Genomic DNA, 13,540 nt, shown 5'->3' with positions numbered 1-13,540 from the left:
TATTCTGTTTGAGTCCTTCATGTGAATTCTTTTCCCTTCTCCTCTGGCAAACTTGGCACATTTTAAAGAGGCATTTAAATACTCATATTCTAAATCTACATATTTTGTGAGAAGCTTTCCTTTTTCATGTAAATTATTAAGACTGAAATAATCTTCCATCTAATGTATTTTACCATGTATTTATTCTTACCGCTTCCTTCACCTTCATTCAGCAATGAAATCGGGCTGACTGGTATCAGTCTGGGTTCACCCCCTGCTTTGCATGGACAAACATGGTCTTGTACTATCTACGCTTCCAACAAAGACTGGAAATGGATACAGAGGAATTTCCCAGAAGAGAAAAGCTGCAGTAGGTAAAATATTTGTGATGGTCGACTAGACACCATCAAAACACTAACAGCTACTGAGAAGTGCTTAATGTAACAGGCAGAGCAGAACAGACAGGAGCCTCCTACCACCAGGATGTCATTACAACTTAGGGAAGCAGAAAATAGGACTTTGAAAGAGAGCTTGGTGGAGCTTCTAGAACTACCCTAAAGGTTTGATGGCAGCAGCTGCAGTATCTGGTACACCATACGCTGTACTAGGAAAACACACAAAACAGCATTTAATGAAAGGCATACGGAATGCATTCATACAAACTTTCTTAACTAACCCAGCAGTTTCTCAAGAAGCAAGAGAGCTCATATAGAATTGGTGTCAACGTAATCTTCTGAAATGTTATGAAATGCTTTGATACAATGTGTAGTTAATTAACAAGTTCATCTGTTCTGGCATTGGAGATTTCATTGCAACACTTGCATGAGGAAGTGACAGAGCTGAGAAGAAAGGCAAAAAAATAACTACTAAGAAATTTTAGAATCACCTTTTAAGGAGAAGGAATTAAAGAAATGGGACAGAAATAAATAAAAAATTCCACAACCTGACAGACTGCAGCAGAATCATAGAATAGTTAGGGTTGGAAGGGACCTTAAGACCATCTAGTTCCAACCCCCTGCCATGGGCAGGGACACCTCACACTAAACCATATCACCCAAGGCTTCGTCCAGCTTGGCCTTGAACACCACCAGGGATGGAGCATTCACAACTTCCCTGGGCAACCCATTCCAGTACCTCACCACCCTAACAGTAAAGAATTTCTTCCTTATATCCAATCTAAACTTCCCCTGTTTAAGTTTTAACCCATTACACCTTGTCCTATCACTACAGTCCCTGATGAATAATCCGTACACAGCAAGTAGTAAGCATCAAATTTAAGGCAAGATTTTGTCATATTATTTTAGGGAAGATATAGTGAAAGCAGAGGGAGTGGCAAGCACCACAAATGAGCCAAATAAGAAGGACTCACTGGTGTTGTCCTTTAACACAAACACGTGCAAATGGTACTATCCTACTCAGCTCCTTAAACAGAAGAAACTTCTAATAACTGGCACTTTCTTAACCTAGCACAGAAAAAGAGCAAGGCAGATTGCAATAGGATCCAAACCCTGCTAAAGAGTCAGTATTAACTGCCCAGTAAGACTTCTCTACACCGTGATGAATTTTCCATCCTACCTGATACAATCAAGACAGCCTTTCTAAAACAAAAACTCCACCTCACACAGAATTTCTGCACCTGATGCAGGAATGAAGAGACAAGAGACTCTGGCCTAAGTTATGCCACAAAAATAGACAAAATGCTTGCAATGGTTCCATCTAGCCTTGATATCTCTTCACACAAACTATCTATTGACTTTAGGATGGAAGTAGTTTTACTGCCATCAGCCCCACATGGCCAGGACACACCTGGAGGAATAACTTAGCTTGAGAGCTTGGACAGGAACAGTTAACTGCCTTTTCTCACAGAAAAAGAAATGTGGACCAGTAAGGCACTGACTGCTACTAAAGCCCTGGTCATAAGGAGAATCATGGACAAATCATGATTCCCTCCTGCCACTTTCTTTCCCAAGAGGAAAGGATGCTATAATCAACTGCTAGCTCTCCCCACCTGCAATGACAGTAGCTCACATCACCAGCTCAGCTGTGCTGACAGACTGGGAAGTGCCCCTTCAAATTGTGATTGCTCTCCAAAATCCCTCCTTCCAGCTGTATCTGAAGGCAGCAGCACTTGCAGTCCACCACTTTCCAAGTCTGTGGTATTTCAGTATGTAAAGCACTCAGACATCAGGTCAGATCTTCCACCACTGAAGCACTGCAGGTGCCCAAGAAATTCAGCTCTGTTAGTTTAATCTAATGAAAGTCACTTAATTCTAGTAGTCAATCCACTAGTTGAACTGTCCCTGTTGTCCATGATAAAAAGATGCCGTGCTGATGTGAAACACATCTGGAAACCATTAACAACAATCTCCCTTGTAATCTTGTGATTTGAAAATGGCTACCTTTCATATTTAGAATCCAGAACAAATGAATCATGAAGATAACTTCTTTCCTGGCTTCTCTCTGGAATAATCTTTTTACACACAGACATATACAGATGTTGAGCCATAAAACACTACCAGACCTAATGACACACTAGGACTGCTGCAGTGGCATACCAGATACCACTCAGGGTATTTAAAACTGGCTTTTGGTGTGCCAGAGTCTGCTTTAGCCAAGTAGAAACATCTCCCTGGACATATGAATTAGACACCTCTGAAAAGAAATAGCTTCATATTTAATTGCAGGGTTGGCATGTGCTTTCATGTTTGTAGCATATGGAATAAAATTGCAGGGACAGGATCAGCAAGTAATAAACAGTATAGATGGTTTTCAGCAGGAATTAGCCAAGGATTTAAAGCAAAAAGCATCATGGGCTACACAGAATGCTTTCTGTATTAGTACTATCTCTGTGCACACAGGACAATACTCATTACAAATACCTGAATGAATCATCTAATGGTGGAACAGAGGACACTCAAGCTCTAGCTGGGGTCCTGTGCTCATAGAAACACTGCTGAGGATTCAGCTTATCTCTCAGAAGCACAGAGCTTCTAAAACTCCATATTTCTATAATATCTCTAGACAATGGAAAAGAAAAGCTGGAAAAAGCTGAAGAGCTGAAATTGCAGCTGAAGAGGTTCAGATGCAATGAAAGAATTCAATTTAGCTTAGGATGTTAATTTTTATTTAAAAGCTCAATCTATCACAGTCTGGACTTCATAACAGAGGCCACTGTTAGGGGCTAGAGCATGTGCAGGCTTTTGCTTCTGGTAGCACAAGTCCGAAAGATATGCTAGTAGCCAGTGTGGGTAAGATGGAAATGCTGAAGCAGTGTCTGAGCCTTGCAGCTTCATCAATCTCAGTAATCCCTGGAAGAAGCAGGATGTCACACTTCCTGGGGAGCTGGAAACTCCCCAGAAGCCTTTCCCCTTTCCAGCCTTAATAGGCTGCAAAGTTCTGTGCTATTGGATATGAATTAATGGTAGGTCTGTGCTATTAATTCATATCCAAATAGCTTTTCTTCACATAGGAGGGAGAAGGAAGAGTTTTTTGCAAAACTCATCCAGTGGTGCCTTTCACAGGCAACAAGCTGCAAGGATTCAGAGGTCACCCTGGAGAAACTTCAGAGCTTGCTTTAGAAAGTAAAAGCTCTTGCTCTTCCTTAATTCTCTGACTTGAAAACCTAAGGGTGAGGAGGGCCACAATCTCCTTGCTTTCTTCCTGGGGATTCCTGTACTGCTGGAATGCTGAACTAAAGCTGTCAGTGCAGCGCACCCAGAAAAGGAGTACAGTACCTTGCCATCACGTAACTGACTCTCACTAAACTACAATCAGAACAACTAAGATGGGAAACACAATATCTTTCATCTGATCTCTGAAAACGACATGAAGATCATGTAGCTCATGTCTATTTTCCTTCACCAAACTGGCTGTCAATGTCCCCATAAAATTTAATTTCCCAGACACAGTGAACACAAACTACTTAAGCTGGATCAATTCATTTGGCATCTACGGCTGCAGCAGCACCATGATGAGTTCGTATAATATTAATAGTCACTACAGAAAACAAGCATAAATCACTAACTTTCCAAAAGAAACACACAGAATCAGACAACTGCAGATAGAGAGCTCTGACAGCATTTCAATTCTGTGTGATTCTTGTAGCTAACATCCATCTGTACTGAGCTATACACAGCAGATGCACTATTACCTTAAAGGAGCTACTATGTGTTTGGTTTTAAATCAACATGAATCTTCACTGGAAGAATTGTTAATGTACCAAGAACCTGAGTGCTTCAGAAAAACATGACAAGTATGTAGCTTTCTGCACAAAGAGGAAACAAATGTACTACATTCAGAATAAACCTCTCTGCAAAGGAAACCAGGAGTGCTAAGATGCGATGTGGCTTTCAACTCGACTCCAAGCTCTTCCAGCAACACAGTGCTGTGGCATTTCTGCAATCCAGATGTAATCACCTCTACAGCAGTACTAGCAGTACAGGTAGGAGATGCAGAATTAGCAAAGCTGAGACTGGAGCTAATCTGAGATGCTGGAGAAGCATCAATGTTCTACTACAAAATAATCCTGTATGGACAGGAGTCAATCTCCTATTTCTAAATTTCTAAAGCAAGTGCTATTAAAAATCATCTGTTTTCTCAATGGCAATTCCTTTGTCTATCTCTTCTTTCGGCCTTAGAAATTCCCCCTCTATAAAGAGGTTCCTACAGTGAAGAAAAACCCTATAAAGATGTGCAAAAATACCACGCTGGATGCAAGCTTGCTTTCCCCCCACCTGCCCTCTTTGAGGTTACCTGTGTCAGACAACTTGGCTCAGAATGTGAAAACTTTTGGCAAAGGGTAGTTCCAGATTTGTTTAAGTGTTAGATTGCTGTATGATGCCAGAGAAAAACTTCCCAGCAGTAGGAGTTACTGAAAGAAGAATCCAGTCTTCCTGCTGTCATTAAATTGAATTGCAAAGCAAAGCTCCCACTGACTTTAGTGGTCCAAGATCACAGTCTCAAACCAAGACAGGAAATTGTGAGCTGCAGTGAGGAGACTTCACATCAAGAATGTGATAGAAACTCTCTGTGTCGCAAAAATAAAGGCACCGGGTCTCTTCCTGCAGCCTTACTGACTTCAAGGGGATCACACATGCGCAAGTAGCTGATCAGTGTGGCTCAAAGTTAGGCAAAGGCTGTGAGAAAGGTAGAGTTTTCAATATTATAATAATAATAATAAAAAATGTGTTTGCTTTCCATGAATATCCCAGTGAGCACACTGGCTGCCCAAACAGCACCATTTACACAACCCTTTTGGAATATTTACTCTAGGATTTTGGTTGGAATTAATTCCCTCAGCTCTACTGACGACTCTGCTTGGCTGGCACTACAGACCAGGGGCAAAAGGAACTGCTGAAAAAGCAAGTACATTATCCTGCTGATCCTTTCTCCTCCAAATGTGCTGCAGTGTGTCTAGCAAACATGGGTGTGAGATGAATATAGCAAACCTTATGGGTCTGACTCTGCTCTCTCAACCCTATGTTGGTGTAAGTGGCAATATTCCATTAGTAAAGCTTCACTACAGTGATTTACATCAGTGTGACCGCAAGCACCTTTCAAAGGTAACTATTTCCATTTCCTTTCTTGCTCAGAAGTTCAAAGCAAAGGAAACAGAACCTCCCCAGAGACAGCTAGGAGTAAATCTCACTTATTTCAGATCAACATCAACACTGGAAAGTAACTCTTGTGTCACAAAGAGGAAGTTTCTTCCTTATTGCTAAACTGTGCATCATCCCCTCCTTCATTGCCCTTCAGTGCAGGAGAAATGCTATGTGACTGCAGCCTAACCAGTGGGACTACAACCCAGCCTCTTCTAAAGATCTTTCCAGCCTCCTTACATTTTGAAATAGTAGCAATTCCCTTATGAACTGTCTGGATATGATTTAAGATCACATTTTATCTTTCTTATTCCAGAAAAGCACAGATTTACTCAGGAGAGGCAGAGGAACGTGCAGCATGTGTTTAGATCATGAATAGTGACTCAGTTTACACACTCTCAGCTGCTTTGCTTACCTCTTCCCTGCTTCACATTGTATCATCAGTTCAGCCAGGTTATGAATTTGGAATTACTAAGGAAAAAATCCCAACTAAGGTTTCTAAACCATGAGGAATAAACACCAATATTTCAATGACACTCCACTTAGTATTTAAAATGGGATTTTCCACTAAAAGGAGCATGGAGAGAAAACAAAGAAACAAGAAGGACCCTAATTACTAAATACAACCGATACTTGTGAGAATGTCCTCGCACTCATAATTCATTTCACCAGCTCTTAGCTTTGTGAGAAGGGGTAGCACCTAGTCTGTTAAAAGGACTGAGCCAAGCGCAGGAACAGGCAGAGGTCAGAGCTACTGGCACACTGCTCAGGAGTGACAACAATCTCTGCAAGCCTGAACTCATGTCACCACTAGAGCTCTAACAACAAGTCTGGGACTACTCTACAGATGCCCCTAGCCAGTGGAGAAAGACACCTCCAGAAAATAAGTTATCCAACTGTAAATGTCCAAGGCAGACAGTTATAATCACCCATTCTTTACAGATAACATGAACTGAAGTCTCGATGAAGAGCTTATATTATACCACTATCCTTTTGATGGTTAGAATTCTGTGAGCTGAATTCCTCCTGAGCAGTCTCTGTGCCTCAGCTCCCCTGTAAAATGACCAGCATTTCTGCCCTCGACAGGGGTGTTACAAAGTGCTAAAATCTGTGAAGTGCTCAGGAAAAACACATGCTTGTGAAGGAGGGTTGTGAAAGCATCTTATACAGAGAGGAAAAGGGGCTGGGTCCGAAATCTGGCTCCAGACACAAAAGCAGCATTATCTCTATATTCCAGCTGCTCTCAGTTACATCAGTGCCAACCCTGTCAAGACAACAGGATTGCAGGGATGGGAGAACCAGAGCTATGCACTTCCTGGCCAGGATGGTCCGCAACTAAGAAACAACACTGCTTGACTTCACAAGCCTCAGCTGTGCTTTCAAGACAGGCAGTTCAACTCCAGCCTTTGTTCACTCAAGGCTGAACTATTAATTTAGAATTCACTGAGCTACAATGCACAGGGAACCCAGTGACAACATTTTTATAGTGACTCTCTTTACAATGGGAGCTTGTAATTCCCAAGGCAACTCTGGCCTGGGTTTGATTAGTGTACTTAAATCTCCACCTGTGCTTTTAAGATAACCAGCATTTTCTGACAGAGACATTTTCTCTTACCCTGTTGGAATCAATTCTTGTCCTGGAGGTGTAGATGGGAGGAGGGATGTTGAAGGCTTGAGGGACAAGATACTCTTCAGCATCCATCATATCTTCCAGGTCTTCCTCATCGAGAAGGTTTTGGAAGAACTTGCTGTCATTTGGGCTTGGGAGTTTCATACGGTCATCTCCCTAAATAGGTTGTAGTGAGAGAACAAAATGGTCAAAAGATGAAATCATTTCCTAAACGGGGAACTTCAGCCTTCTCATGCTCTGACAGCCAGGCCGCAGGGACCACACATGGCGCTGTATTTGTTCTAAAGTTCCACAGCCACATCATTTGTTTTGATTTTTTTTCTTACAGGGAATATGATGACAGAAAGAGAGTAAGTGCATAAATCAACTAAGCCATTTTTTGGCATTCTTGTGATCAAGCTTTTATTCTTTCTTCTCTCTTTTCCCCACAGAAGCTCAGTTTCTGACCCAAGTTCTCTCAAGGCCTGACGTGTTTTGTGAAATATCTTGGCTATCTGGGCTTCGATGGAGAGAGGGGAAATAACATGGAAACTGCTGTGTCTGGGCATTTGCTTTGTTTTTATTTGCATTTTTAGGGACTTAGAGGGTAAATTTCCCTCTCATCCATATGGAAAGTTCTGCAGAATTTAACAGAGCTGAAAGAAATAAAAATCAAACCAGGGAACAACAGCAACAACATGTGTTTTTACTGAAATAGCATCTACAAGCTGGAGAGGCAAATCAGGACTGCACTTTGGTGCTACAAAAGATCACAGAAAGCAACCCATGCCCAAACGTATAACAACCCATAGAAATGATGCTAAAGTTAACTGCATGGCTAAAAAAATGGGCTCCCACTCTGCAGGAATTACTATGCCACATATGGAATGCAGCAGGGAAAGATGGTTGTGCTAGGGGGTGCATACAGACCAGTTCAAAAGCTCAACATCAAGCTTGTCATTCTTGATTGCATCTGGGGGGAATGGGGAGTCATGAGTCAGAGATATCAGTACAATGGAGTTACCCTGGTTTCTCCTCAGGAAACACATGGCCTATGTCATCTGCAGGGATCACTGGAGAAGTGTCATGGGATTAAATACCCACCAGAGTATACAACAAAGGAGGAAAGGGCAGGGGAGAGAAAGGGATGGAACATGTATTTGGAACAGGGAAACATGTCCTAACTAAGCAGTTTAATCAGACTGATTTTTCCAGAATCACTTGTATGAGCTTAATTTACCATTTATCACATTGGGGAACAGAAATTCTACCTTGTGCACCACACATCCTCTTGGCTACTATTTTACATTTCAAATATATTTTACTTCACCCCAAGCTGAAGGTGAGCAGTGTACATTCACATTGGGCAATAATACATCATGAGTAGGTTAGCATGATGGGAAATGAAACCAGTGTAATGAAATACCACACACTGAGACTAGCACTAGACCCTAAGCAATCAGGAGACATGAAATAACAGTGACTGTACTTCTGGAGGCTCTTCAGCTAGGAATTTTTATGTCAGTGTGGAGCTAAGGACCAGCTGGATGTATCTCTGCTCTGTAGTCCATGGTATGGAGCACATATAACATGATACATAGCATGAGAGTATCATTACCTGGATCAAACTATTTCCATGCTTTGGTGTCTGGTGTTTCATCATCACCTTGGGACCATCAAAGAACTTCACCGAAAAGATATATTCATTTTCTGTGGCTTGAGTCTGAGTTGTAATCCACACAGACACAACTCTAGGCTTTTGCAGAATGTAGGAGTGAAAGGGCAAAAATTTCCACATGTGGCTGTACTCAGGGCATACACGGCTCCAGCCAGGTGCAGTCAGCAGATATGGCTATACTGGCACTGCCACTTGTGAAGCACTGCAGAGCCTGTACAGCCTAAAGAGGATCAGAGGGAAGCTCCTCTCTAGCACGAGAGGTACCAATGTGACACAATTCTCTGTCTTCTAAGAAACCTTTACATTTAGGCTATGAAAAGAAACTTTCTTATGATCTCAGCAGTGCAGAAAAGTATCTCTTCAGGATAATCCCCTGAGAGTCAGCCTAAGCAATTATTGAATCAAGCAAGTCCTTGGTCTAAAGTAAGTCCACCTTGAACTTAAGAGATTCAAAGGCAACTCCCTGAACAGTCAGGTTTGGCTGACAGAAGTCTTGTTTCTTTTCCCTGATGTTGCAGAGTTGCTTACCTGAATGACCAGGTATCTCTGAGGGTCTCGAGCCATTCTAGAGAACTCAGCAGCCAGCTCCTTGAATTTTGGTCGACTGTCAGCATCAATCATCCAGCCTGAGGACAAATGAAATGATAAAGCAAGCAGTTAATTGTCAAGGGAAGAAATCATTCCGTTTTTAAAAACACACAGGCTTGAAGTCCTTGATGTCCTTGATAGCTCTGGCCTAAAGAAAAGATGCAATAAATAGCCCAGGAGAATGGAAAGCTATAACTCTATAATAGAAAACATCTGGTCTTGGCCAGAGAAGACTAGACTGTTCAATGCTGCATGGATGTCTCCTTTGCTCTAAGCTCCTGTTCCTCATTCCCAAAACAGAGACACTAACAATGCCTTCTCTGTTTATCTTGCCCATTTGTTTGTCAGCTCTGACTGTGTCTTCTTATGCATGTGTCTAACCTCTAATATAATGAATATCATCTCATCTGAGTCTAGTAGGTTTATTACAAAGTTACCACCAAATACTTAATTCTACCGACCTACTGTTCCAAGATGACTTAAATTAAAAAGAGCTGTTCAACAGCTCTACAGGATTATTGACCTCACCTCCACCTTTCAGGTAATTCTGCAACTCATGTCTGCATCACTAACAGACTTCACACAAGGCATTAGATGCTATTTTAATTGAGTAAGGGTGATTATTTTGTCCTTCACTCTAAGTGTAATGTAATGTTATTCGTTAGGAACAACAATTTTCAAACCCTGCTAATGCTTTCTGCAAAACAAGGAAGTAATATAGGTAGTTACCACCAGCAACTAGTTTATCTCAGTGTCAGCTTTTTCTAATGGAAGATGCTATCAGCAGCTTACCAAAACATGGTCTCGTTTGCTAGAAAGGCTAAATGAAACAGGGCTTATCTCCTTCATGCTGTTTAACTGAAGAAGGAAACACAGGAAAAACAACCCTAGTATAGCTTATGAAGAATTTCTCACAAACATTGGAGGACTAAGTATGTACACCTAGCTGTAACTTTCCATCTTCCACAATACCCCATCTACTGGGGCTTCCTTTTGTTCACTGAGATCCACTTCATACTCATTAGAAATCCTATCAGATGGTACATTTTTGCACTCAACCAACGTAAGCCCCCTGCACTAGTCAGCGCAATTACCATACCTGCATGTACTATACAACTGTTTTCAGAAGATGTATTATTTACCTCTTCTATTTTTTTTCTTTCAGTGTTTTTGCATACAAAGCAAAAGGGAAAGGACTATATGAGATGGATGAGATGTCTCTATGCTAATCTCTCTTAAATTAAGCCAGAAACACCAGAGAGATGTTCCCAATTCTTTTTAAATTGAAGCATAGCTTTGGAGGATACTGTCATTAGTGTGGGTATCTTGGAAATAAAAGTACAGACTCTTTTCCTTTTTTGCTAAAGTAAAAATATTCATAAATTATTATACTGGACTAAGAATGATAAAAAATATCCTCTCTGTAGCATTTCTTGTATTAATTTAATTTTTATTATTACTATTGCAATTGTCATTCTTGTTACTAACAATAAAACATTCACATTTTCTTTCCTCAGTATTTGGAAGCAGCATTTCTCTCCATAACCTTCACTGGCTGGGTATCTGTGTACCATAATTATGTTTAATACTATCTTTTTTAACATCACAATCAATTGTCATGGAAATGACAATGGTTTACAATAACAATCATACCATTTTGACTTCACAGCAAGAATATGAGATACCATCTGACAGTAATAAGAAGCTAGCTCAACCCTTCGTGGCTAAATTAGTATCTTTTGCAATTGTGAAAAATGTGTATACAGTATTTGAATGGAATTTACAGTCTTGGGAACTTACATATCTTGGGAAATTTTTAGTTTGAAGCAGCCTGCCCTATTACCCATCACTGTCGGAGACCATAGATGCAAATGTTCTAAACCAGTGTTCCTCTTGCACAGAGCACAGGAACGTTAAAAACAACAAGTACTTACATTTCACCATCACCATATAAACGTCAATGGTGCAGATTGGAGGTTGGGGCAATCGCTCTCCCTTCTCCAAGAGGTCAGGGATCTCTCGAGTTGGGATTCCATCATATGGCTTCCCACCAAAGGTCATAAGCTCCCAGATAGTGACTCCTAGATAGAAAAAAAGAGTGAGTGTTAATGTTTGAGGTCATACTACTCAGATTCCTTTGTAGTTTCTTATAGCACAGTATTCTAGCTCAGTTCTGCACTGCAATCTCTTCTTCATGAAGAGTGCCTGTAAAAACACTGAAGTTTGGTCTCCCATTTAAAAAGCTCCAGAAAATGGTGAAACAGCACTTCATGTTAATCTTCAAAAGCAAATTCACTCATTTTTATTGGTGTAACAAGCAGTATGATAGATCTGAGGCACAAGAGGAAGGTCCAAGACAAATAAATGGTGGTAAAGTAAATGAATGCAATAACAGAAGAATGTATTGTGCTCTTTCATTATATCAAAAGGGAAAATGAAGGGCTGATGTACTCTATTATTTTTATGGCAAAAAGTGCAGATGTTCTCTAACTTAGAGCATCAATTTCCCCACAGTGGTACAGCACTGAGTAACATCATGTCATTGTCTTTGCCTTGTAAGTCATCCACAGCCACTTGTATTACTTTTTTCCTTAAATCACCTGGCAGATTTGAGTTATGATAGTGCTGTGCTACAAAGCCAGGTTTCTCTTTTTGAATAGCCATAGGATTTGTTTGGCCATCAGGGCTGGAAATAAAGATAATATATCGTAAGTAACAGAGTCTGTCCCCAAACAAAATCTTAGCTATTGAAAATGCTGCTCTCAGACCAGTTTCTTTAACTTCTATTTTTATTGCAAAGGTCATTTTAAACACGCCTCCAGATGAGTAACCGTATTTTGCCAGCTGTCATGCTAATGTGAAAGGTGATGGGCAAAATTACCATATATATATAAACCATATATTTATTTCACCCTCATTCACCTCATTGTTGATATTCATAGAATCATAGAATCATTTAGGTTGGTAGAGAACTCTGAGAGCACTGAGTCCAACCATTAACTCAGCATTGCCAAATCCACCACTAAACCATGTCCTCAAGTGCCACATCTACATATCTTTTAAATACCTCCAGGGATGGGGACTCAGCCACTTCCCTAGGCAAAAGTGCTATGCCTGCACACCAGTATAATATAACAAAGATATTCAGTAACTATAACTTGTTTTGGTCTTCTCCTTTCTGATTATAGATATTCTGTGCTTCTCACATTTCAAAAGAATTTCATAAAGGGAAAGGTATTTTTTTCCCTAAGTGATATAGGGGATATAGAATTTGAGGAGAAAGAGCAGCTTTATATGATTGATTTAATTCTCTTCTATTTTTCTCAGCTGAATAGAAGAAGGCAGCTAACCAGTCACAGCAAACAGTGTCTTTTGCTGCTACCCACAGGTAAAAGTGAGTAATGAATGGAACTGTACACCTTCTTGTTCCAAATTTATATGGCAACAGGAAATGCAAATAGGAGTCCATAGCCCGAGATATTGCTGAGAAATTCCACTTATAAAGGTATACATGAGTCATTAGTAATATCTACACTGGATAAACAGGCAGACAGCCCAGCAGATGCGGCACAATAGCTTGTCTGGATAACAATTACCAGTGTTAAATGAATATCTCCTTTCTCAAATGTGACTTGATTTTTAGGGCATGTGGAGTCCACATGAGCCGACCTATCTAACCAATCCCCAAATTATCTGTGAAATTGAATGCATGCTTGTTTTAGTTAGCTTGGAATCTCCTTCTCTCTTTCTTGCTGTATTTGCTCTGTACTATGAAAAATTCCTTTTTATCTGACTGTAGGTACAGAAAGTCCCATAAGCCTGAATATGTTTTTTTGACATTCATGGCTTTTAGAGTTAAGATTTTCAAAGGACTGCTGAAAATTATGACCTGCAGCTGTATTTTTATGAATCTGTGGCTGAGCTGAAAGAGGCCTTTGTCTGTCATAATAATCAGCCAAACTGCTACCAGGCCAGACCTTTGGCAGTCATCCCAGCAGGGACATCATATTTTAGTGAGCAGGGGAGTAATGCAGGAGACAACTATTGCTGTTTAGAGTTACACATTAAAATCCAAACCAAACCCAAATA

The 13,540-nt window shown here is 40.5% G+C and overlaps 1 protein-coding gene across 1 annotated transcript in view; it reads right to left on the bottom strand.

Annotated features, from left to right (window-relative positions):
* The window catches only part of ERBB4 (erb-b2 receptor tyrosine kinase 4), a 596,557-nt gene that overhangs the window by 15,350 nt on the left and 567,667 nt on the right, over positions 1-13,540 (bottom strand). Inside the window, exons 23-25 of the mRNA XM_034065367.1 lie at positions 11,386-11,532; positions 9,392-9,489; positions 7,192-7,362 (exon numbers count right to left, since the gene is read on the bottom strand). Of these exons, the coding sequence (XP_033921258.1) occupies positions 7,192-7,362; positions 9,392-9,489; positions 11,386-11,532 (416 nt within the window). The remainder of the gene's footprint in view (positions 1-7,191; positions 7,363-9,391; positions 9,490-11,385; positions 11,533-13,540) is intronic.

Source organism: Melopsittacus undulatus, chromosome 8 (genome assembly GCF_012275295.1).
Source record: "Melopsittacus undulatus isolate bMelUnd1 chromosome 8, bMelUnd1.mat.Z, whole genome shotgun sequence".
Lineage (NCBI taxonomy): Eukaryota > Metazoa > Chordata > Aves > Psittaciformes > Psittaculidae > Melopsittacus > Melopsittacus undulatus.
Note: the sequence above shows the minus strand (reverse complement) of the source record. Positions and strands in the feature narration are given on the sequence as shown.